We start from the raw sequence: 25792 nt of genomic DNA, 5'->3' as shown, positions 1-25792 counted from the left end.
GAAATGCGTGATTAAATTGATTATTGTTTAACCATATACTAGCTTAGATGTATTACATTATTTCTAGCTGTTTCAGAGTTACTACAGTACTGAAACTGGTCAATTAGTAATACATTGCGCAAAAGCGTGTATCTTAAGGTTTTCTGTATTAAAGGCGACTTGGCGTACGTTATTATAAGAGCTTTCCACTTGCTCATCCGTAGCCTCTAGGTCCAAAGTCATAACGATCAGAGTTGTAAAATCCGTCTGTAATAATTATAGTACTATGGATTTTATTTAGACTATCAATTTTACTTGTTAATCCACAAGCTCAGGTGTAGGCACTTGACAGATTAAACTACGCTTCTGCTCTCAGTAGTGTAATGCAATGGATACAAGCAACCTACAACCTACTGTACATGTACAGTAGGTTGTAGGTTGCTTGTATCCTACTGTACATGTACAGTATTGCAAAGTCTATAGCGTAGTACAGTATAAGCCATCATTTCGCAGGGTACTATCTATTTACAATTGACATCAGTGGTACCTGTATCGAATGCATAGCACAGGCAAGGATTACTAAAGGCAATATTACATCAAATTACTATACTCCTAAACTCCATGGCGGAGTGCTGCAAAGCGGCAAGATTGGCAGCTTGATCCAGCCCGATCAACCACTCTGCTTCCAGTACACTACAGTATACCACGTAGAGAAATTTCTACTGTAATATCCCACATTCTACAATCAGGTAATAGGTGTAGCCATCATTTCGCAGGGTACTATCTATTTACAACTGACATCAGTGGTACCTGTATCGAATGTATAGCACAGGCATAGATTACTAAAGGCAATATAACATCAAATTACTATACTCCTAAACTCCATAGCGGAGCTCTGCAAAGCGACAAGATTGGCAGCTTGATCCAGCCCGATCAGCCACTCTGCTTCCAGCACTGTACAATGTACAGTGTACAGTACAGTACAGTACTGTACACTGTACTGTACTGTATACCACGTAGAGAAATTTCGACTGTAATATCACACATTGTACTGTACAATCAGGTAACAGGTGTAGCCGTGTAAGGTGAGCCTACTATCGCGTCAGTTGCAGCCAGTGTTATCGAACGTCATTGCTACGGAACGCTTCAATGCATACCAAGCACATGTACAGTGTACAGTGCAGGATATTCTACTGTACTGTATGTACTGTACTGTAGAGTACAATTATAGAAGCCATAATACTATAGAGTGACAAGTGCAGCACCATTCGCCGTATAGTACTGTACTGTACGGTATGTACAGTATAGTATACAGTATAGACGCAAACTACAGTACTGTAGAATGAAAGTATTACCGTATCATCGGGTACAGTACGCCAGCAGTCTCCGACATTGTTGTAGGTCAAAGCAGTCAAGGAGTTCGCCATTTTTGCCACGTCGTCGTGTAGTTCTCTCTCAAAATGGTAACGTTTAATTTGCAATAATATTGAATTAGAAACATTCTCTAGCTTAATAGTAATGCCAATTTATGATTAGGTATCCGTTGTTAACCATATCGATACGCAACATCAAGATATGCTGGTAAGGAAAGTATTGTAGTGCACTCTTTTCTTGACTCTTTTCATTCGCTAAGCACCTTTGGAATGGTAAAATGATCAATTCGTTTTCATTATTATTCAGTCTAAGCATCTTGTAATGATGGATAGAGGTAGAGCTACTGTATTGTCTGTCATGTGTATTGAATAATATTATAAAGTAACAGAAAAAACTCTTTTTTCCTTCTACATTACAACGAGTTTCGTCAATACAAGCAATACTTGTACTGGTGTTTGGATACGTTGAGTAATCTCGATGCCTGCGTAGAATGGCCTGCTAGCCATTGGAGTACACTACTTGTAAAAGCTTACTACAGTATACTATTACGTTATTTAATCAAACGTATTGACTACCTGGTCTTATTGAAACTTCAAGTGGAAGTCATATCGTAACTGTTACTAATCACCTTGTAGAACGTTCAAGATTGTGTAATTTGTCTCCGTATATTGTATATATACCTTTTCGACTTAATCAATAGCAAAAACACGAAAAGTTCGTTGCTATCAAATTGCAGACTTTTAATAAATAGGGCGAGTACATGCTATGGATCATTAAAATTAAGTATTGCATAACAATACATTGTAAAAGCTTAAGGTTGAGGTAGTAGCTGCTACTAGTGACTTTGTAAAACGCTCAACATAACTTGTGATGAAGTCCTAGCCGTACTGACGTACTTACTTGCATCTACATATTGTAAACCCTTTTCGTGTACAGTACTATGGAATCAACGACTCTTGCGTATACGTACAGTATACGCATATGTACTCAATACAGTATTGTTATAGCTTAAAGCAAAGCTTAAACTATAGATATCACAGCGATCTACAAAAATAGGTTCAAAATCGTGCTCGTAGTCGCTTTCCTACTTCTGTATATTGTAAACCTATTCATGTTAAATCAATAGAATGGAAAGTTCCTTACTATGAAATCACAGATTCTTAAATACCAACTTTAATTACTTGCAGCACGATGCGCAGCTCGACTATTATGGAAAGAGACTGGCTACGTGTTCCTCTGATCGATCCATTCGCGTATTTGATGTTGATCAAAATGGCCAGTATTTCTTATCGTCTACCTTGATAAAGTATGTATTAGATTAGATGTTAGGAATTGGATAACATGAGATCGAGCATGACATGTACGAAGGAAATTCTACTATTGCTGCTCTTCTTCACCATGTCAGCTAATCGCCATGAACTGTACTGTACTGTACATGCGTTTTGCGTTACAGCCTACAATGTCGCATTTGCAATTTGCTGTTATTTGATTTTAAAATGTTTGCGCTAAAATATTGGCTAATATCAATTTGATATTAATGTCAGTCACGAGGGACCTGTTTGGCAAGTGGCTTGGTCACATCCAATGTTTGGTAACTTACTTGCGTCTTGCTCTTATGATTGCAAGGTGAGCACTATTAGCACTACATTTGCCTGCCTAGATACAATTTCGTAAGGTAGTAACTTTATGTTCATAATTTAGGTTATCATTTGGGCTGAAAATAATAAGAAATGGAGCAATTTATACACATACACTGGGCACGATTCGTCAGGTAAATTTAATTTATATTTTAACCGCCTTCTAATCGTGTGCTCAGCCTTCGGGTCGGATATTTAATTTCTATGATACTGTACTCAGTTCCAGTTACGTTATATTTAATATATAGTAAATTCGGTATGTTGGGCTCCGATTGAATATGGTATCATCCTAGCTAGTGGATCATCTGATGGTTCTATCGCTATCATCTCAAACACAGGTAGCATTTATTACTACTGTGGAATGATTATCGGCATAATTAATACATAATTTATTGTATTTCTAATCTATCAATTAGCAATAAATACGAATTGAAGATTAATTCTTTATGTTTGTCCTTTGTGATGATATCCATATGCTTTATTTTAATAACAAAATTGAACTCTTTCTTAGACGGCAACTGGTCGGCAAAGAAAATTAGCAATGCTCACACGGTATACCTTATCTTACTTAATTCAATCCGACGATGAAGTATTTCTCGCCTTAAATATGCTTAACATTGATATTTTCTCAGATTGGCTGCAACGCAGTCAGTTGGGCTCCATCTGTGGACGCAGGATCTCTGTTCGATGTAAGTTTTCTTTGTATTGATAATGAATCCCACAAGTTGATTAATGATTCTTATTTACTTACAAAATAGAATACAGAAGGAGATCCGAAGCCTAATGTGAAAAGATTAGTTACTGGAGGTTGCGACTATAAAGTGAATATATGGAAGTAAGTATCTGTAATCGTCAATTCCCAAACAGATAACTATAATTAATGCGATATTGGTTATTGAAGGGAAATTGATGGTGAGTGGAAGCTAGATCAATCGTTAGATGGTCACAGCGATTGGGTAAGAGATGTAGCTTGGGCTCCTAATATTGGTGTATCAGTCAGTACAATTGCTAGTTGTGGAGAGGTGCGTAAAAAAATATTTTTGCTGTAAACTCTTAGGATTGGGTAAAAGTTTTAAAATCGTTGTTCTATTACTTCTATAGGATGGACGTGTAATAATTTGGACAAAGGAAGAAGACAATTCGGAGAGAGAATGGACTTCTAAGGTATACAGAAAATAATCTTGTAAAAGCCTTCACTGCCATTTGCAACTTGTATCTTTAAAAAGTTTTGTTCAAATATTTTAGTTTTGATTATGACATAAATATAATTGAATGCACATTTCAGATTTTACTTCAACTTGATAAACCTATATGGCACGTAAGCTGGTCTGTTACTGGGAACATTCTGGCCGTTTCCTCAAGCGATAATAAGGTATGGTTTGGTATTCAGTTTTATGTGATGGTTATATATTCTTCGGAAATGCTCATGTTCGTATTGATGAAATTATATTAACTATGTTTCAGGTGAGTCTCTGGAAGGAAGGTCTCAACGGCGATTGGGTCTGTATTGATGATGTTAAAAAAACTGAAGTTACGGAAGAGACGGAAAAACAAGAATAATAGAATTTTGTGTTGATAACTCAAACGTAGTAAAATGTTGATATGGTGGAAACTATCAATGATAATTTACAGTATAGAACAGCTTAATTTTTGTAGAGCGTCAGAGATTGTACGCTTAACTATGCTGTTCTGCTAGTTACAAAGTTTCGCAAGGCGTTACTTCTATCGTTTGAGTTATTCGTCTACAATGGCACATATTGCTGCTATCAATCTTCGAGTTATGCATAGTGAAGTTAATGTTACTCTATTAATATATTTTGATTTTGCTGGCAGCTTTAACATCCTGAATTATGGTTACTACATTTACGGTTCAATTTTTCCGAATGTTAATTAGATTTGCAATTGGTGATTAAGCAATGTCAAATTAATTTTAGTAAAAATCTGACTATTTCACTATCGGACGTTCACAGCTGCGTTTTATGTCTCTGCAAAATGTAACCAAAACGCTGTCAGCAAATTAATGCATATACATAAGGAGACATGCAGCATCTTGTAAGTCATACTTCATTAATTTTTATTAGTATGGACGAGGTTATGTTTGTAACTACGATCTACTTTTTGTGTTGCTGTATTGTATTTGACATGCAAGAAAAGAGTGAAATAAAAATAAAACTAATAACATTGAAAAGTTTTCTTAGATTATTTCAAGATTATTTGGTGCATAATTTATTAGAACCATTACTTCAACAATTCAGAGTTTACTCAAACTGAAACCCATTAATCCACAATAACTGCATAAAGGTCTTATTGGTCTATTACCACTTTAAATCTCAAGCTATACATAGTCGTGTATGTATCATGGTAAAAAATATACATGTTTCAAAATTTTACATTACTATTCGTGGGAACGTTACAAAATAGTTATATAACTGTAGTAATCAGGCATAATCATCGGTTACTTGCAAAAATGAATGAGTACAATCAACTTTAGAGCATCGATACTTTATAGTGTAAAATAATCAAATGTTTACACTACGAATTTGAAACCCAAGTAGGTAATTATACTGGTTACACTACGGAAATTTCATGATGAATTGTAAAGGATTCATTACAAGTAATATTTATTTATGAAGCAGCTTACTTTACGAGTACTACTTTCAGTCCTTAAAAATATATCGTAAGCCTCATGAAATCTTTCCATTGTAAATTAAGAGACGAGGTAGAAGTAAGTAGAGGCATATATTGTAATCATTCCCTGTCGTTTTGGTGATTATAAGGAGATCAGTTAAATGGAAATAAGTAAATCTACTGCCACGTTCTCTTTCTCGATACTTTCTTCTTTACTTTTGCCTTTTGTGTTATCCAGTTGCGTCTACAATTTAAATGGTATCATTTTTATCGCAAAGGTTGAATGTACTGATTTAAATTATAAAACATAATAATCTGTACAATTATTTATGAAATTTTGTACCTGAGGCGGCGGTATGTCAGCCTCAAAGTCTATCAGATTTGCCTAAGGTGCGATAAATTCTATTAAAATCTAATCAAATCTATAAAGATTCTAATATTATACTAAGGTAACAATTCTAATTTTATTATACTTACGCATGAAGCTTCTGAGGAGTTGACATTTGATTCACAATTTTTACTTGAGAAGTCCAATAGAACGTCTACGGATACTTCAGGTTTTTTTTCATTATCCATGTCTGTTTTATTGATACTATTAGTTTCGGAGTTGACATTTGATTCACAATTTTTACTTGAGAAGTCCAATAGAACGTCTACGGATACTTCAGGTTTTTTTTCATTATCCATGTCTGTTTTATTGATATTATTAGTTTCGACATGGATTGTAGTCTTATCAGCTACTTCATTGGTAGGATAAGCGTTAACATGATTGTTGGCGTTTGAAACAGAATCTGTAGTAGCAGTTGAACTACTACTATCCGCAGCCTTAATTATGTTGTGTTTGTTTACTGGAGGTATTTGAGTTTTAGCAGCGCCGTTAAAAGCTTTCAAAGGAGCTCTTCCAGTACAAGAATTTGTCGGTATCTTGCTGTATTTCAGTTTAAGATTTGTAGCTCTGCCAGCCATTCTCGGTAATTTACTAAATTGAGACTTGGTAGCGGCAATCGGGATCGACTTTTGGTTATTTTTGATGGTTGGTATCTATTAAATTTAGCAAGAGTAAAGGAATAGCGTATATCATCATATAACTCTATGCTCTATGGCTACCAGAATGCTTACAATTTCATAAATACTACATGATTGCAATATTTTTCAAGCATGCTCATTAAGGCATCATCATAAAGCATCGTATAAAGTAGCAGAGTAACTGCAGCTGATATAAGTATCGTTGTATTTAACTAACCTTAATAGTTTTTTCAGCTGCCAAACTAAGTAACAATGTTTAAAAATGAGGCAAATGTGTCATTAATACTTTTTAAACAGTTTTGATTATCATAATTTCAGCTGTGATTGAATTTACCTATCAGTATTTGGAGTATTGCTTTTACTTTCTGAAACTGTATCTGACATAGTTGTAGTCACATCGGCTTGAACAATCTAGTTAAACAGTTATACAGATCATTTGTAATTATTGTATTACCAACTACTTAAGTAATAAATCAAAGTACTAACATTCCCTTGCTTCACATCATCGAAATTGAGGTTTAATTTTACTGCACCAATAGTCGATTTTACATCACATACGTAACTTGGACAAGCAAGGGCAGGCTTAGCAAAAGTGTAACAGTTCGATATAGTGTTAGTAATTCACATTGCATAAATATCCTAAGCTCTTCATTTGGTATCAATAGCAATAAATAATCAGTAATAAGATTAATTAACTTACTGAGTCAAATGCATTTTTTTTTACATTTTCTGTGGCGAACTTTGGCAATTTTGATACTCGACGGCTGCTAGACACACTAGAATTCGTGACTTTTCCAAACGTGTTAGCGTTTGTTTTCTCCATCTCAACAGTACTTGAGAGTAACTGATTGCTAACTATTTCTGCTGATAATTGATCACTCTTTCTTTTTAAGACATTATTTGTTTGACTTAATTGTGAAGTATTAGTGCTTATGGGTAACGATCTCCTGGTATTATTGGTTGTCCGTATTGTTGGTGTATATTTATTTCCTTTCTGGTTTTGTTCTATTTGCACTGCTATCGACGTAGCTTCCTTAAATAGTTCAACTACTTGTCGACCATTTAAAGGACTACCTGATTCAACTTTATTCTGTTCTAAAGCAGCTTTAAGACATCGCTCTTTGTGGCCTACAGGTCCGAAAAAGACATCTTCATCATCATCATCTTCCTCGTCTACTTCATCCTTGTCGCCAGTATTAGAAGGTAATTCTTCCACTTTACTACTAGAATAATTAGTGCACAAATAATCTATGATACACTTGTATGACAGTATATTAATCACTTTATTTTTATATAATTTAATTTGACTGGGGCTAGATATCACAAGTACGGCCTTGTAAGATTCTTACTTTAAATTCTGAACGGGAGAGAATTTTAGGTCGAAATCATATTGTTCGTCTGCAATATTGGTCACGTCTAGTAGAGACATATTACGGATAAGAAATAAATGAGTGCTAGCATAAAAACAATAAATAACTGCTTTAGAAATAAAGGAGTCGCTCGTTTGTTACTGTAGTATGCACTGGAAGGTACGTTAAAATTATTCTTAGTGTCAGCATCTACCCGTAGCTATTGTACGCCATGATATTAATAATAAAGAACATATTCATTAACCTTAACTTGTCACTAACTTAAATAAGATAATTCAGAATGTATTTCTACGTGGGCGAAAATATGTAGTACATTTGTTATAAATGTAGTATACTGCATTAAATTTATTACGCTGATATTACAACGTAGTGTTACGTCCAACATGTTGTAAATTGTCAATTTTAATAACAATAAACCGCTTTTAGAAGAATTGGCTTAACATCTGCATTTCATTAACAATAAAGTAAAGTAATTGAAGCATGATAAAAATTTTACTGTATAAGAAAACTTACTCTCCTCGAATTCTGACCATTCATTTTCACTAGTAGAAAGCTTGAAGTCTAAAAGGTGAGATCAAAAATTCATACTTCAGTTCTTTCTAAGCTATAATGAATAACACGTCAAGAGGCGATTACTAATAATATTGTATTACTTTAACTATTACTTCGTACTTGTAATAAATAGCTTCCAATTACTAAATAGAGGACAGTAGTATGTCAGCTAACATCTTCATTAAATGTAACGTAATGCATCATTGACTGTTATAACCTTGCTATATGTATAATGTAGCAAAGAATAGGTACAGAGTAGCTTAAAAAAGAGACGTGTACGCCCGTAAGCACATAGGGGTACTCATATATACGTTTTTAGACGATGTTCAGTGATACGAATTATGTATTGAACGATTATTTAATTGAGGATTTGGCAAACTATATCAAAAACTGACACTATGTATCATTTCATAGTACCGTAGTATTTATCTAATCCAATATCAACTTTATAGAGCTTAGGACGCTATACTGTAGTATAGCAACCGCCAGAAGTAGATGATCTCAAGGTATTTAGGCTGTCCAGTATTCTCCATAGGTACAGTAAGCAGGTACAGTAGATATAGTAGTAGATACTGAGTGAATGATTTCACAACAGCACTTACTGCCATTAACTCATTATAATTATTAATTATATTAATATTGTTGGAATCGGATATCCATATTTGATCCTACTGTAGAATATAGTTATTTGTTTATTATTCGTTTCATATTCGATGATAATAACTGCCTAATTTCAACAGCTATTTTGTCTATTGACACCAGAAGGATAGAATATTGCCGCGGCAACACCCCAAACCGTACGAACCTGTCGGCTCATAGCTATACAATATTTACATACTCTACCGAATTCATTTACCTGTAGCCTTGGTAGTCATGCCGATTATTTTAAACAATTTACTATCTTGCTATAACGATGATTTCAGCCTGTATTTTATACAAGTAAATAGGATCGGACTGTTGATTGCTTTGAAACGATTATTGGTAATAGATCGGAGAAATGTGTCAATGGACAAGCGGAAGACTGCGTTCTACTGTATGTTGGCGGATGGTCGCTAATGGCGAGATTGATGTCCAATTTCGTCAGTATAATACGAACTTGCTTGTTTTAATCTTTAGTCTGTGTCTTGATTAAATCAACTGGAAGTGCATTTCCAAGATAGAACTTTAAAAGGAGATAGATTGGACAAGAAGAAAGCAGCCACCGAAGTAGACAAGTTGATTAATGGAAGGCGTGAACAACAAGAAATTGCTAATATCGATCGACAACAACAGTCAAGCCAATTTTAAATTTTCTTCACGTGATGAAAGATGAAATCTGATTGGATTTGAAGCAACAGTGAAGATTTTACGGTGCAGTACTATACTGTACCGTCGAGTGCGTCCTATTTCGGCATTTCCGATTGATTTGTAGTGCATTGTGACTCGTTCGTGCCATCAGTTTTCGACAGTACTATCAAATGCTGCTTTGTACAGTACAGTACAGTACGACGTACTGTAGAAACGTACTGTGCTGTATCACCCATGGACTTCTGATACAGATACTGTACAGTACAGTGAAAATTTTACCGTACAGTACAGTACTGTACGGATACCGTCGAGTACTGTACGTCCTGATTTATAGTGCATTGTGACTCGTTCGTGACATCAGTTTTCGACAGTACTATCAAAGGCTGCTTTGTACAGTACAGTGTACAGTACAGTACAGTACAGTACGACGTACTGTAGAAACGTACTGTACTGTACAGTACAGTACAGTACAGTACAGTGAAAATTTTACCGTACTGTACGGTACCGTCGAGTACTGTACAGTACGTCCTACAGTATTTCAGCATTTCCGACTGATTTGTAGTGCATTGTGACTCGTTCGTGACACCATTTTTCGACAGTATTGTACAGTACTGTACTATCAAAGGCTACTTTGTACAGTACGACGTACTGTAGAGACGTACTGTACACTGTACAGTAGTGTACAGTCGTTGCAATGCACAGTACAGTGTACTGTACAGCACAGTAATGACGCCCTTGATTGTATCGAATTGTGCTGACTAGAGACCATTTTTAGTTAGGTTCTCCCATATGATGAATTTTTGAAGGGTCTCTAGTGCTGACGATGGTGTACAGTACAGTATTTGCTGACTGACATCATTTCGTAGCATGTTACGTCACCCCAACAACTTCACTCCTTATTGGCTATTGTTTGTTGATAACAAGCTTGAGCTTGCTTGCAGCCAGTAACGCGCGGACGTGCTGCTTTCCATCTTCAACGTTAGTCATCATGGACGACGAAATAGAAATGGCTGAAGTCTTAGTTCCTATAGGCAAAATAAGAATTCAATTAAGCGCTGGCATTTTAAACAAGATCAAAATACTGCCTGCCCAAGGCAAGTGTGTCAAGGTTGCTCGTTTGGACGGTGATTTCAAACAACTTTCTCCACCGATGCAAAAATGCGTAGAATGGATGCTGGCTTATTTTAATAATATCAAGCAGATGCCATTAAACGCTAGTGAGCTACCTTTACCTGCATTCGACGAGGACAGTTTTACTAGTAAAGTATATAAAACACTAACTGAAGAAATCGGTCCTGGTAAGACTATTTCTTACGGTGACTTGGCATCTCTTGCTGGAAGAGATCGGGCAGCTCGTGCAGTTGGCAGTGCTATGAAAAGAAATGACTTGCCCATCGTTATACCTTGCCATCGGGTTGTTAAGAATGACGGCGGCTTAGGAAATTATAGTTCTTACAATGGCTGTATAACTAAGGAATGGTTGATTAAGCATGAGCAAAGTTGTTAGTCACGTTAATAGATGCATAACATGGCTTGCATGCAGTCATTTTGCATTAGTTTTCAATCTACACACAGTACAGTAAGGCTATTGTGTAGATTCGATCGATTCGCAATGGTATCAACTATGACTCTGATTAGTTAAAGCACCATCATAGCGACATGCAATGCATGCTATTCGTAATCTTGGATGTCATAATCAATTAAATGCATTGATATGGAAATAACGATTGTTTTACTATACCTATATCATTCTTATTCAAATACCTATGATTCTGCAAAATTATACCACATTCGATGCCACAGTGAGTACACTAATTCATCGAAGGTATACCTACAGTATGCTATTTCTGTAATGATCCATACATTAATTGAAATTAATCTTTAAATATTCGATTTAGTCTGCACACAAAATTAATCAACGACAATTTGAATGCGAAATGATCAATAATAATGCACACTATTTGTGTCAAGACGTTCAAAACTTAGGTTTTCCGCCTGCTATAGAGCGGTTATGTTACTGATATCACATTGATGACTAGTAGAATTAGTTACTACCCTTCCGTAATACTGTATGTTTATATTGTATTCAAGAATTAAATAAAAATAAATGAGGCAGCTCGGTCTCATATCTGTCCAATGGTCATTGATCGTACTCGTAAATCGTAATCCTACGTTGTGCAATGAAGTATTACACTCGTATTTCATAGCAAGCTGGCAGCAAAATACCATTGTTAGAGTACAGCATGCATTGTATAAGCCATAAGTAATAAATGCATTAAATTAATCAATCTGCTAAGTAAATTACTCTTCTCCTTTTTAGCAGCCTCTAATTTTACTATACCAGGGATTAGTCTGCAATCTGTATAACCTTTCAGTGCCAGTATACTGCAAGCATGAAAGTGATCCCTGTCGTATATTAATTATTTACTATAATTAGCTCTTCGTACCAAAAGTAGGGAATTTGTAACACATATCTACGAATATCCGTATACTGTATCCAGAAATTTTACTGTAGTTTATTCATTCCATCTTATCAGAGATTATTAACTCCTGTTTTAAATTAACATACTGTAGCACAATGGCTTATAACTACTATATTAAGTCATTACCTAGCAAGCTGCGGCTGTGCAAAGGATAAATAAAAAATGACCAGTGAATCAAAGTGGTCGGAAAGATATATCACGAGTTCGTCAAGATGTAGTTCAGTCTGACCAAATGCACGAGCTCCATCAATCAAAGATACAATTTACAATTTTGCTTTCTCTAGTAAATTTAGTGATCGCTTGTACAGACACAATAACAGCAATCACATTTGCGAATTTAACATCAAAATGCTCATCATACGTTATCGGTAGTTTCCCACAAGTTCTTCTGAGTTACATACAGTACTGTACATAGGAAAGTAAAATTCAGTCGAATATACCCAACAGGCAGTTATTCTGCTCTTAGAAAGACGCCTACCGTATGGGCAATGTAGCTTATAGTCTAACTATAAATTGTATTAAATTAATTAATTGATTACTGTAAGACCTCATAATTGTGAATATGCACAAGTTGAGCTATCAAAATACCTGTGGTTACATTTAGAACAAAATATCAAATTCTCAGTTGATGATGACCCGACTAGTTCATCAGTGATGAAGTGCATTTATCAAAAGGATCGTCTTTCTCAAGTTCTAAATTTTTTTTCGCTTAACCTTCAGCACTTGTTTTGACACTCTGCCATACGATCCGTGGCTCAATACACTGTATAAACACTGGCGACGATAACAAATAATGATAACAAAAGATTTTATTACCAAATTTGCATTTGATGCCAACCTGCTTTTGCTCCTTCTATGATTTCCTCAACGAACACAAACGTTGCTGCAAGCTATTACTGATGCTGCTAATACTACAAGAAATCGATTTAATATCTGACGTGCAGGTAATGAATAATATCCGAAATATTTTATGCACTTTCAGATCAACGGTTACTCGAACGTTGATTGAAGATATCTCGTAGCACCGTTTACGGATAGTTTAAATATTAACCCTGTGTGTACTGTACTTCTATATTCTACTGTTTCAGTATACTACACAATGCTGCTAATTATATGCAGTAAAGTAAGAATAGGAGATAGGGCTTAAAATAATACGTAGGAGCATATCAGAGCTATCCATTCGCTACATCTTCACGTCATGTGCTGAAACTGTTTGAGTCACTAATACTCCGTAAGACTACTGTATATTTATTTATTATTTATTATACACTGTAGTAACTACCAGATAACATATTGTACAAATATAACAACTATTTTTCCTTTCCTTTTCAAAGTCATATTGTCAGCGATTACTGATAAATGAGAGACTTATACGATTTATTTTTGAGTAAGTAATTCATGCTAAAGATGAATAAAAATTCTCATACCTTGGCAGGAATCAAGAGCCGCAACCGAACCGAGCCAGCTGTTGTTAGGTAACTTAGGTTACAGTGACATAGACAGATGGATGGACACATCCACTTTTAGTAAAGTTTTCGATCAAGAAATATGGGAGTGTCACTCGGTAAGTCGGTGATATCTGCTATATCAACGTTGTTAGGCGGCTGTTTCGGGGTCTATAATTTCCAATTGTGATAGAATATGGACATGTACAAGCCATTTACTCATGAAGATGGAAATGAGAAACAATTTGGGAAAGAGATTCGAGATTGTGATTTCATGTATGATCCAAAAATGACTTTTTTAAATCATGGAGCGTTTGGTGGAGTTCCTCGACCTCTCTTTGCTAGACGGCTGCAAGTTTTAGAACGAATAGAATCGAATCCTGATGAATTTTTCGAATATTTAGTTCTTCAGACATGGCAAACAGCGGTAGCCAAAGTAGCCGGTTTTGTAGGATCATCACCAAGTAATCTAACTTTCATACCTAATGCAACAAGCAACGGCACTATTGCCTTACAATCCTTAAACCTACAACAATCTGATGGAATTTTAATTACTAACTTAACCCATGAATCATTAAGATTTTCTGCTGCTCATTTTGCCAAATTGACAGGAGCGAAACTTTATTGCATTAATTTTACATTCCCACTGATAAGCAAGCAGGACATTATTGATAAATATCAGGAAATGTTAAACGATACGCCAGCTATTAAAGTTGCTATAATAGATCATATTACAAGCCCCACGGCTGTAAAAATGCCTATCGAAGAATTAATTAAATTATGTAGAACCAGAAACGTAAAGTCTATCATCGATGGAGCCCATGCACCCGGCCAAGTACCTCTGAACTTGGATGATTTACAGCCAGATTTTTACTCAGGTGATTCTTATGCAATATCCTGTACTCCACTGAGAAACTTATCAGCCATGTCAGTTGCTTTTACATCATCCAGTAAATAAAATTACTATTTGTAGCAAGAAGTGTTATTTAACTGCATGTAAGTTTGCGTAAGATTTTCTCATCCTTTAATGACAATTTGATTGTCGTATGTTTACATCGCGCATAGGTAATATGCATAAATGGGGATTTACACCGCGTGGTTGTGCAATATTTTGGGTCCATCCTGAATTGCATGATCAAGTAAGACCCTTGATCGTGTCTCACAACTATCTAAAGGGATTTCAATTGGAATTTTTTAAACAAGCGACTAGAGACTATTCTCCTTTTATTATCGCTGGAGCCGCTGTTGACTATATCGATCAAATTGGGGGTATGGTGAGTGAGCACAAGGATCACTTTTACATCTTATGCAATAATATTGCTTTATGCGTGTAGTATAATAGGATGTGTTCAGAATATATAGATGTTGTTTTAATTATACCCAGTAATTGAACTATCACCGAGATAAATTAACTGAACTACAAGTATGGTTTTCTTTTCTTAGGCACGAATAACAGAATATAATATAAGCCTTCGAGACAAAGCTGTGCAATATATTCTGAAAGAGATTAAAGGTACAGAGCTACTGGGCATACCAGAAGATTTAAGATCGCCATTTCTAACCATATTTAAAATACCGGAATGCCAAAGCAAATATGAAAAGAATAAAGAGGGTTCCTTGCATCTACGTAAAGTATTATTTGTAGAGCATAAAGTCGATGTATACATCTTTGCTTTACAGAATCAACTATGGTGCCGATTTACAACTCACATCTATAATCATTTTAAGGATATTATCAAAATGGTTGAAGCAATACAAAAGGAATGTTCATAAACTATACCTTCTCTATTTTATAAGCCAATCTCGTCAATTTGCCAAATTGATGCAAAGAGAATATGCAACACCCTAGATAAAGTGACAATCAAATTAATATCAAATTAATCCCTCTGGTACTCTATCATACTTAGGTTCGGAATACATGATGACAAACCTTTACCATTTACACTATTTCCTTTTGGTATAATCAGTCCGGCTGTTTGATTCATAAATGACTAATTTTAGATGAATTTTGTCATGAAGTAGCTGTATAATATTGTAGTTTAAATATATACCTCTTAATATGCTACTCAAGTGTATTCTTAGTTACTACTATTTTGCAGTGCAAACTCAAGATTTCAAAATGAGTAGAAAAGGTTGCAAGCAGTACAAACACACAGTACAGTACAGTACATACTGTGCATCCATTATAACGCATCTAAATTCGAAAATGCATACATGAATACTACTGGAATATTACCGGCTATGAATTGTCTGCACTCAATTTAGAGTGCTGTCTGCTGATCTAACTGAGGCAGCCTTTGTATGTTTATCTGGAAACGTGCGTAACTAAATTGTTGGAAATTACAATCATTCGGTTAATTTTCGTTGAAACTTTTTACAGTTTTACAGATGTATTACTTCCGTATCCTTTTGATCAAGAATCATACAGACGCGTACGTCTGTGTTGCAGTACGATATTTACATATAACTCTATCTATTCCAGTATGAGTTATTACTTATTAGCTATAGATATATGATTTCTACCTACATACAGCACTCGAAATTTTATTTAACTCTCCTCTTCCTAATCCCAAAATACGATTTTGGGGTACTTATGAAGGCTTGATTGCATGCTCAGATACCTCTTCAATTACACCAGAAAGGGTTAATAAAAGTAATACTAGTACAGTATACTGTATACTAGTAGTACTGTAGATAGCAAAAGTTGAAATCAGTATGCTGCAAACAGTTTAAACCATAAAATGGTACGGTTAATAAGAGTCATACCAGTCTATAGAGTGTAAAAGTAGATATAAGTATATAAAAATTGGCGTAAAACCGGTAGAAATAGACATTAATTCCAGGATACGGAGAGTATCCTGTTGTATACGAGTAGTACCGTAGATAGCAAAAGTTGAAATTAGTATACTATAAAAAGTTTAAATCGCAAAATGGCATGGTTAAAAAGAGTCATACTAATCTATAGAGTGTCAAAGTACATATAAGTATATAGAAATTTGTGTAAAACCGGTAGAAATAGACATTAATTCCAGGATATGGAGAGTATCCTATTGTATACTAGTAGTACTGTAGATAGCAAAAGTTGAAATTAGTATACTATAAAAACTTTAAACCACAAAATGGCATGGTTAAAAAGAGTCATACTAGTCTATAGAGTGTCAAAGTACAGATAAGTATATAAAAATTGGTGTAAACCAGTAGAAATAGACATTAATTCCAGGATATGGAGAGGATCCTGTTGTAGATGCATAGTAAATGATATACTTTACGTGTGGCAGAGTATACAATAATGTACTATAGAGAAACAGTAGAGTATTTTATAGTTTAGCAGTGCTGCTGTATGCGCTGACGTATAGTGGTCAAGGTGTAGTACTGGTACCGTACACAACTATTCTCACCAGTGTTGTGCATAGACTGCTGGCATCGTTTGTACCCTGAGGTACTTTTGCAACATCGCTCATCATCTCTAGCGTTATACTATTTCAACTATCGCCAAGCTGTCGTTCGCAATCTCTTAACATCAGCTCCATATTCGAGGCTGTTATATTACTGGGCATTCTGGAGCTCATAAAGTGCAAATAATGTAATAACCTCCTCTATTACTGCAATACTATGCACGTAAAATTACTGCATACAGTACAGCATTTAATAGGAAAGATTGATAACTGTTGATGGATGCTGCATCTTTCATCAAGAGTGTTCATGCCGGGTTGCGTCAAAAGTGGCACGAAGGTAAATGTGGTAGTGGTACTCGTATCATGCTCTTACAGTCAATTATAGTATAAGTAACCTTGAATTAATGGGCCCTTAAACTTATTGGCATACACGTAAACTGCACTATTCAATTCTACGCTTCATAAGTTTATTTCTGCTTAATAGAATTTAGTATGTATCTAACTGTGACTGCGTTAATACTACCTGGGTACATTCGAGACTGCTAATAACATAATGCGGGTACAGTAATAAGCTATCGTTTACTTCTCTATAATATAGGGCACGAAGATTTCGATAATATCTGGCAAGAACATTGCAATCAAAGTGATACCCTTCAAAAATATGCCGCTGCTATGCATCATTTAGCTGTCGATAACTGGCAACGTCTTGGGGAACCACAAGAAGAAAATCGAATTTTTTGGTGCAAAAATGTAATCATGGAATATTACTTTAATGGAATTCTCCAAAAAATTCTAACCAAGCAAGCTCGCCGGTTATTTTACCTTGAAAATGGCCAAAATATACAATCTTCGATGATGAACGCTTTTGTGTCTAAGGAAGTTGCCAACCAGGTGGCAATAATACAAAGATCGTTTATAAACTGTGATAAAGTCAAATTATTAGATGTTGGAAGTTGTTATAATCCATTTGCCGAATTTTCTCAGAGTTTTGTAACAACGGCAATCGACTTATGTCCTGCAGATAAGGTAATCATAATATTCTATTTTTTAATCAATTAAACAAGATACTGTACTCAGTAAATTGCCTTTGGGTATACTATTAAGCCTCAACCTGAATTTGACTAGTCGTTGACTCGAACGTATTCTGTTAGACTATATGTAATCAATGTAATTTAAATACTCGTATGTAAATATTTCTTCTAAATCTTTCTTATTGCCTTAGTCTGTAATACAGTGTGACTTCTTAAATGTGGCAATTAATGAAGCTGAACTCTCTGAACAAACCAACGACGGTGTAACTTGTGCAGAATGGTTAAAATCGAATCAGTTACAGGCCAGATATTTTCATGTTGTTATTTTTTGCCTACTATTATCATACTTTCCATCGCCCGTTCAGCGTTGGAAATGTTGCATTCACGCTCATCGACTACTAATGCAAAATGGCTTGTTACTAATAATTACACCAGATTCGAGTCACCAAAATCGTAACTCAAAAATGGTAAAAAGTTGGAAAACTGCCATTGAATCAATAGGTTTTACTCGATGGAAGTATGTAAAACTTGATCACTTGCACTGTATGGCATTTCGAAAATCGTGCGATGTTACTAAAAATGATAAAGATAAATTTGCTTCGTCAATGTATATACCTCAAGACTTTAATGACTTAACTGTACATAATAACACGATATGTAATGATGCAAATGCTGTAAGTTGCAGCGATGATACCAAGGTTAGTTCATATCCTATTGGCAATAACGCATTTATGAATGAATTGCCATTCTGTGATCTGAGCGACTAAAGCTTTGCGTATATCAATTCAAATGCATATACAGCAGATATTTTATATCCAAAAGATAAGCCGACTTATTTAAAAATTATACCAAGATTTAATTTTAAAATTCTACACAAAGACTGAACATCAGCCCCGCGTTAGCCTTACCACAATCTTTGCACATACGGATAATGTAATTATAGTAATCTTAATTAATCCTAATTTCATTATGATAACTAGCAATTTTTACTTTTGGTAATATCTTGTGCTGTAATTTTATAATTTTCGTAATATCCTGTTTATCATTTTACAATCTTTAAATACGACTGTGGTGAAACCTTCAGTGAGATTAAAATGTAAATCTCGCCGACGGTATCCCAAAAGTGCTTTATTCTCATATAAAGGTGCTTGCAAGATGTATTTCATTGCTTCTGAAGGGTACGGTATTATATCATAATCCGAAAAATGAGCAGTCTTATATTTAGTTTGAAATGATAATTAAATTTTAGGAGATAACATCAGTTCATTTTTATTTATGCAGAAATTGAACTATAAGAATTTTTATATTATTTCGGTGACGTTATTTGGTGATAACATTTGCAAATTTATAAGAATAATGGTGTAGTGATTATAAAAATTATAGGAAACGCGATCTTCCTTTCCAATTTCAGTAGATAAATTTATAGTCAAAGTGATAGAGATCAAGCAATTTGCTGATTATATGCAATCCTTATTCTGTACATGTTCCTAAGCATTGCTTCATAAAAGGGAAACTTAAAAACTAAGGGACCATTGTCGAAATTCATTGCCGTTCTCCATATTTAGCGCTTCTTTTTAGGATTAACTCTACGCCCTTTCTTATTGTTCGCTTTTGATATCTCTCGTTCTTCATTCGCCTAGTGAATTTTATTATTTAATGCAATTACGGCATATCCAGTTTACGGCACACTAGTTACCTCAACAAAGTAAATTTTGCGCTCAATAAACTTCCTTACCGGCTTATTACGAGCCCTAAATATAAAGCCAAGTATTACAAAGACTACTACTGCAATCCAATACCAGGTTTTCGACGGAGTAACTTGACTGACGATACCGATTAACTGAGTTTCGAATATTAAAACAGCGTTCCCTTTCGCGATAATAAATTATGTATAACAATAATTGATTAGTCTGGTGTAAACTTTTCTCTAGAATTTCTATTTCAACTGTCACAATATTCGAAAAAGAAACTATTTTTCTACTGTTATAAGTTTACCTGGAATAACCGGTGGATATCCGCGTTCTCCGTATGCAAGATGAGGCGGAATTGTTAACTGACGTTTCTCACTACAATGTTATAGAGAATTTAGATAACGTTTAATAACAGATAATAATATCTATGAGCTGTATCTGATTTCATTTAAGTGTTAATCCAGATACCTCAATTTCTGCAATACTTACTCGACACACATGTCTAAGAGGCCTTTCTCCCATCCTATAGTACAGGTTATATTCAAATAAAGCAATGTTATTGAATCTAATGGGAGACTTCGATAGACTGAACTTGACAGTAACTTTCACAGCACAAGAAAAGTTAAAGTAAAGCGTTACTATATGTTGATCGACAATAATGGGATTCCTTTACCTTTTATTACCATTCCTTTTCCGAGTGTAAATTCAAATGGTTCACGACCATCTTGTAAGCTGGAATCGAATACTTTGCCATCTTCCAGTTTGCCTACGTAGTGAATGCGTACTTTGTCCCCAACAGCCGTTTTTTGATCACAAGTAGATGGCTTTTGCTATTATGAAAGGCAATGCAATACTTTATAATGATACCAGAATATCTGTTCGCTTACGCTTGTATTATTATGTACTATGATCCATTTAATCCCCTCACAGAGCAAGTACGTATATATACTGTAAAATCAAATTTATTACTATTCAAAGGTACGTCTCGTCCTTACAAGAGATTACTATCAAATGTTGTAAATCGGATTTTGAATCCATACAGTATGGATGTATATTATGCAAATGATAGTCAGTTTTTATATTTTCAATAGAGGGTCTTTCTAGATATTTACGTTCAATAAGAACTTGAAGTTCTCATCCGCGTATAATACGTACAGTATATTGTCGGTTAAATTATGGAATAAAGGAAACTACAATCTCTGTAATAGAAGTATATTTTCTCCTACATACGATAAAACAGTCTAGCATTTGTTAATTTTATACTACTGTCATTGACTTCTCACATTGAACACTTGCTGTTCAATTAATCATCACCAGAATGAGATACTGTAATCAAATTCATACTACCCAGTACCTCGATATGCATTACTATGATTTTACCGAAGAGAGCTTACGTCAATGCAGGAACTTTAATTTATCCAATGTCATAGAGTAGTATAATAAAACATTAAATGTTTGGTATAAGTCCATCATAGGGAAACTAAGCTTACCAGTACATTGATTTGCAAATCTTTGACTTTCTTCTTAGCAGCATGACAGCAAAGCAATAAAGTAACGGCTAGCACAGCCAAAGTAGATGCTTGTCGAAGTTTCATCTCTAACTAAACAAACCCTATATTGAAATTTGCATTCAACCGAAATTCAAGGAATGAGAAGTAAGGTTATAAAGTGTACAGTCAATTCTTAAATTGGTGACACTGTAATAACAGAACAGTAGAGTATTCTGCTAGAAATCCTCTGTCTGAGTGGAGATAGAGGTCTCTAGCATCGCAAGCCTAATTCAATCGAGATGGTCATTGAACTTATCGATGCAGAAAGCGTATCCTTTGGTTATACAGTACGTGTATCTGATAGAAAGGAAGAGAAAACTTTCTTCGATATTCACTGCTACTCTGCCTCTATATTGATTGCTGTAGATCTAATGAATAAGTACAAGAAAGCTTGAGCTCACTGACCTGTAGTTAACTAATTTCAGCTTGGAAAGCGTCCAATGTGGCCAAGACGATGTCTGTAGTTTTAACTTAGGCACCCAGTTATTTATTGATTTCCAGCATGATATCTAATCGATTTGAAGTTCCAGTGTACGATAGATTATTATACAGTTTAAGAGAGCACATCATACAGTAAAGAGTGAATATACAGACTTTCGGAAACCTGGATGCTCGGATGTTGCGCGAATTTACTGCTTATTACAGTAGCCACGAGGTCCTACTAAAGCCGCTTGCTCGATACTTTCCGATGGTCAGTACTACATATGACAATTTCTAGCACAATGGCGCAAACATGGCTAGAGTGGAAGTTCGCTAGTTAGGGCGCCGGTACTACTCTCAGTATAATGGATATATCGAGAACTTCCGTACTTACAAAACCTATCATATCAAATACTCTAAGGGGAAAAATGGGAAAGAAATGCAAGTAAAATACTTTAAAATCTCCTTGAAAATCATTTACTTTCCCGATAATCTTTATTTGGCACTGCTAGTTAACTTAAGATGGCGTTACCTTTGAGTTCAATATTATCCGCAACAGTAAGGAGCTATGGAGGTCTATGAAGCTGCTAGTTTGGAGTGCTGTAATTGCAGTGTGGCTAGAATAAAATAATAGAAACAGACTTTAAAAAGCGCATCGATGTAAAATGAATTACCCCCACTGGCAACCAGTCTATCAATCACACTAATAGAAGTAGCTTACAATCTTCCTACACTGCCACAGATTAGACGTATTTTTATATGCCCTATCAGCATACTAGGGTATTCTAAAATCAAGAAGATCGGCTAGTTTTATAATGCAACTGTAGTATTGAGTCGATAGGATAAAGATATCAATTGCGTGGGGAAAATTAAAACAACTTTTATGAAACTTTATATGCACGGCACTAGACTCATGACTCAAGTTGGACTCGACACGATGTAGAGTACAATAGAGAGTGTACATCTGGATATCTAATAATTTTGACAACAGTTATCCCTAACAGAAAATGGGCATGGATTCAATATAGTGTACAGGAAGAAAGCGACGAAATTTTACCATTTCTTTATGAGCTTTGGGTGAGACTTGAATCAAGAGGCCACTTAATGTTTTATCGCATAATTTCTGAAATCTTCTTCATTTCCGCAAGCACAATGCACGGCATTAATTGCTATATCGTATATCATTTCTAGTCTTGATCTGTCTAATACTTATTAAAAGAGTGACGATAACCCCCCTCTAAAAAAAATCCTCTTAATTTTATTGGACAATAAGCTAAATTAAAGGACTGTACAAAAATATTGATATTGCGATCGATGGTAAAATCCCTCCCGAAAACTTCAAGATTTCTCTATATAACGATACAATTTCACTAGATATACAGGGCTATACTTTATTTTAGTCATACTCGCCGCTCTACTTTCTGGCCTAACGTACCCCTTATTGGTAACAAATCACAGAATAAACTCAAATTTTCAAATTACGCCTTTCTTGTATGGATTATCTTGCCGTTAAGTACGCACGCCAGGGGTACCCATACTACTGTAAAGCGATATTTCTAATAACTATTTTCTACAATAATTATTTAGCTTGAGCTATACACAGAAAGATTATTGTTCAGTCTATTAATTAATATTTGACATTAAGCAGGTTACGTCTCATACATAGCACTATTGATCGAGAATAAATAAACGCCAGTTCGCTAACCTAAAGAGATTCGAAGAGTTACTTTCAGTTTGGCATTCAACAACTAGATCAGACTCGATCAGTGGACATAAGGTAATATTATTCCCTGTCGTATACAGCATGACTAGACTGTGAATTCATTATAAATCAAATTTTCTCAAGATATGACGAGTATTATACATTTATCAATGGCCACTTTATTGCTAAACGATTTAGCCATTTATTAATTAATAGGAAATTACGTATCCTATTGGCTATATTGAAAAGGATAAGCATTCATGGCCCAAGCGGAAATATATAAAAGGTGATGGAAAATATTTCTTCCCTTTCAGATTCATTCCCTTTTGTTATTATCAAGAAAGTATAGCAAAGCTATTAGGGCTATACATACAATATACTTCCTGATAATTAATCAAATGGGTATTCCAGCTGAGAAAGTTTTGTGATTTGATAGAAGTAAAGTACATACAATGGCATAGTCTAAGCAAGAAAATGTATTTTCTCTTTCAATGTCTTTCTTCAAATTCCTTCATTTCCCAAAGCTATCTGTATACGTATAAGTTTCTCGAAAGATAGCATTATAGTAAACTAGGGGAAACTTAATTGCGCCCACAAGCAGCAGGCATTCATGCTATATTTACCATTGCTAATTGTCATAACGATGCACACTATAAATATATTACTGTATATAGAAGGGGGAAGTTGACCTCTGTGAGTGGAATGGCCGGCTACTACGCTATCATCAGCATGCCAATAATGATCATTGCATATTTGCTATAGCCATAACGACTAAAACTCAATATTGTTTTTTTTATTTTATTACGGTGAAGTTTTATTTGTTCTTGCAAATAGCCAAAATAGATATATACTGTATTGATAGAAAATGTTATTTATTGAGGTCATGGAAAGCATGACAAAAAGAGCTCTTCCAGTTGTCGTAATACAGTGATGACTGTCTTAAGTAACAATATCCGTCAAGATAAATTAATTCAAAAGGTTTACGTAATTCCTCGAATCGTCTGGATATACAACAGAAAGAATCTCTTTTATCTGCATTAATGCAGCTATGTTTAGGATGTGAGGGGGAAAAAATCTATACCTACATTATCCTTTACTTGAATGAATTGCTACTTTCTCAAGCATTATTGCACTAACCATACTCTAATCATAATATTGGAAAATGTGATAAAATAACATTGAAAAACAGTAAACAAAGTTATGATCAATGATTGAATAACACTTTCCCTCCATGAACAATCTAGCTCATTTGACATTCAATAATAAGTCAGTCAAGTTGATCAAACCTGCCAAACTAGAGCTATTCAATTTTTCTGTCAATAATTTGTATTGGCGATAGATTGATGATGATGCTGGGTAACCAACTACTATGGTAGTAACAATCAAACATTCAATAGAAAACGTTTTCTAGCAACTAATAACGACTAAGTTTGTATTATTATTAATTTCATGGACGTCCCCCAACCAGCACAATAATTCAATCTTTTGATCATTCCACGTGATAAAATGGATAACAATTCTTCATTGGGCTGACGTAGAGTATTGTTTTCCAATTGTCTATTTAGCTCATTCTTGATCTCTGAGTCTATTAATTAAAAAAGATTCAATTCGCTTTTGATCGTCCCTTATTAATCATCGCTAGCCAACCTTGTCTCATATTCCCATGTTGTATCGATCGTATTTTCATTTGTATTGATGCTATCTTAGACATTGCTTAGCTTTAATCTGTTGTATTGTCGTCATCAACGTGTCTAAATAGATTAAAATAGAAGCAAATTCATCTTCTTGCCTGCCCAAAAAGTACCTATTTAATGGTTTGTTTTCCTAGATTGTATTTTTAAACTCAAAGGTAGAGAATATTTGCCTAGAATGCAGTTAATTGTTGTTATTCTATACAGACATAAATGAGGATATCATACGATTCATTCAATACTATCATAGGTTTTAGCTAACTTTTATTTTTTTTCTTGTTTATTAACACTAGCTTTACCTTATCTAAAGTTTACAAGTTAGTATTGATTTTAATTGTTATCACTGGCTTACTTATAGAGCGCGTATAAAATTGCTTGCAATTGGATCGTAGCTCCGTTGATGCAGCTTAAAGTATCGCTTGAACGTTGATTCTACTGCAAAACTTCCTCTCTTTTTTTGGCCTCTTTACCTATTCTCTCTCTCTCTCTCTCTCTTCACAACGTTCCTTTATTGATTGCTAATCATTAATT

The 25792-nt window shown here is 34.8% G+C and overlaps 6 protein-coding genes across 6 annotated transcripts; 4 read left to right on the top strand and 2 right to left on the bottom strand.

The window, feature by feature from the left end:
* Positions 1-1515: 1515 nt before the first annotated feature.
* TRIADDRAFT_24138 (uncharacterized protein) lies at positions 1516-4550 on the top strand (the record flags this gene model as incomplete). Its single annotated transcript, XM_002111898.1, has 12 exons — positions 1516-1560; positions 2541-2659; positions 2898-2979; positions 3055-3124; positions 3239-3328; positions 3502-3542; positions 3623-3683; positions 3756-3825; positions 3892-4012; positions 4092-4154; positions 4276-4362; positions 4455-4550. Coding segments are annotated over 12 exons (945 nt in total), but the record flags the coding sequence as incomplete, so codon positions are not given.
* A 1225-nt stretch (positions 4551-5775) lies between these two features.
* TRIADDRAFT_55442 (uncharacterized protein) lies at positions 5776-9441 on the bottom strand (the record flags this gene model as incomplete). The annotated part of the gene is made up of 9 exons (XM_002111388.1): positions 5776-5862; positions 5962-6003; positions 6096-6659; positions 6862-6886; positions 6979-7055; positions 7345-7867; positions 7994-8060; positions 8528-8575; positions 9423-9441. The coding sequence occupies 9 exons, from the start codon at positions 9439-9441 to the stop codon at positions 5776-5778; spliced, it is 1452 nt and encodes a 483-aa protein (XP_002111424.1).
* A 1400-nt stretch (positions 9442-10841) lies between these two features.
* TRIADDRAFT_55441 (uncharacterized protein) lies at positions 10842-11360 on the top strand (the record flags this gene model as incomplete). The annotated part of the gene is made up of 1 exon (XM_002111897.1): positions 10842-11360. One exon carries the CDS (start codon positions 10842-10844, stop codon positions 11358-11360), a length of 519 nt encoding a protein of 172 aa, XP_002111933.1.
* A 2617-nt stretch (positions 11361-13977) lies between these two features.
* TRIADDRAFT_55440 (uncharacterized protein) lies at positions 13978-15554 on the top strand (the record flags this gene model as incomplete). Its single annotated transcript, XM_002111896.1, has 4 exons — positions 13978-14659; positions 14847-14920; positions 14957-15055; positions 15225-15554. The coding sequence occupies 4 exons, from the start codon at positions 13978-13980 to the stop codon at positions 15552-15554; spliced, it is 1185 nt and encodes a 394-aa protein (XP_002111932.1).
* Positions 15555-17452: 1898 nt separating this feature from the next.
* Positions 17453-19432, top strand: TRIADDRAFT_55439 (uncharacterized protein; the record flags this gene model as incomplete). Its single annotated transcript, XM_002111895.1, has 4 exons — positions 17453-17513; positions 17775-18202; positions 18399-18905; positions 19352-19432. 4 exons carry the CDS (start codon positions 17453-17455, stop codon positions 19430-19432), a joined length of 1077 nt encoding a protein of 358 aa, XP_002111931.1.
* Positions 19433-20035: 603 nt separating this feature from the next.
* TRIADDRAFT_8123 (uncharacterized protein) lies at positions 20036-20713 on the bottom strand (the record flags this gene model as incomplete). Its single annotated transcript, XM_002111387.1, has 4 exons — positions 20036-20076; positions 20203-20273; positions 20388-20421; positions 20572-20713. Coding segments are annotated over 4 exons (288 nt in total), but the record flags the coding sequence as incomplete, so codon positions are not given.
* Between the last annotated feature and the right edge of the window lie 5079 nt (positions 20714-25792).

Source organism: Trichoplax adhaerens, genomic scaffold, assembly GCF_000150275.1.
Source record: "Trichoplax adhaerens TRIADscaffold_4 genomic scaffold, whole genome shotgun sequence".
Taxonomy (NCBI): Eukaryota; Metazoa; Placozoa; class Uniplacotomia; order Trichoplacea; family Trichoplacidae; genus Trichoplax; species Trichoplax adhaerens.
Note: the sequence above shows the minus strand (reverse complement) of the source record. Positions and strands in the feature narration are given on the sequence as shown.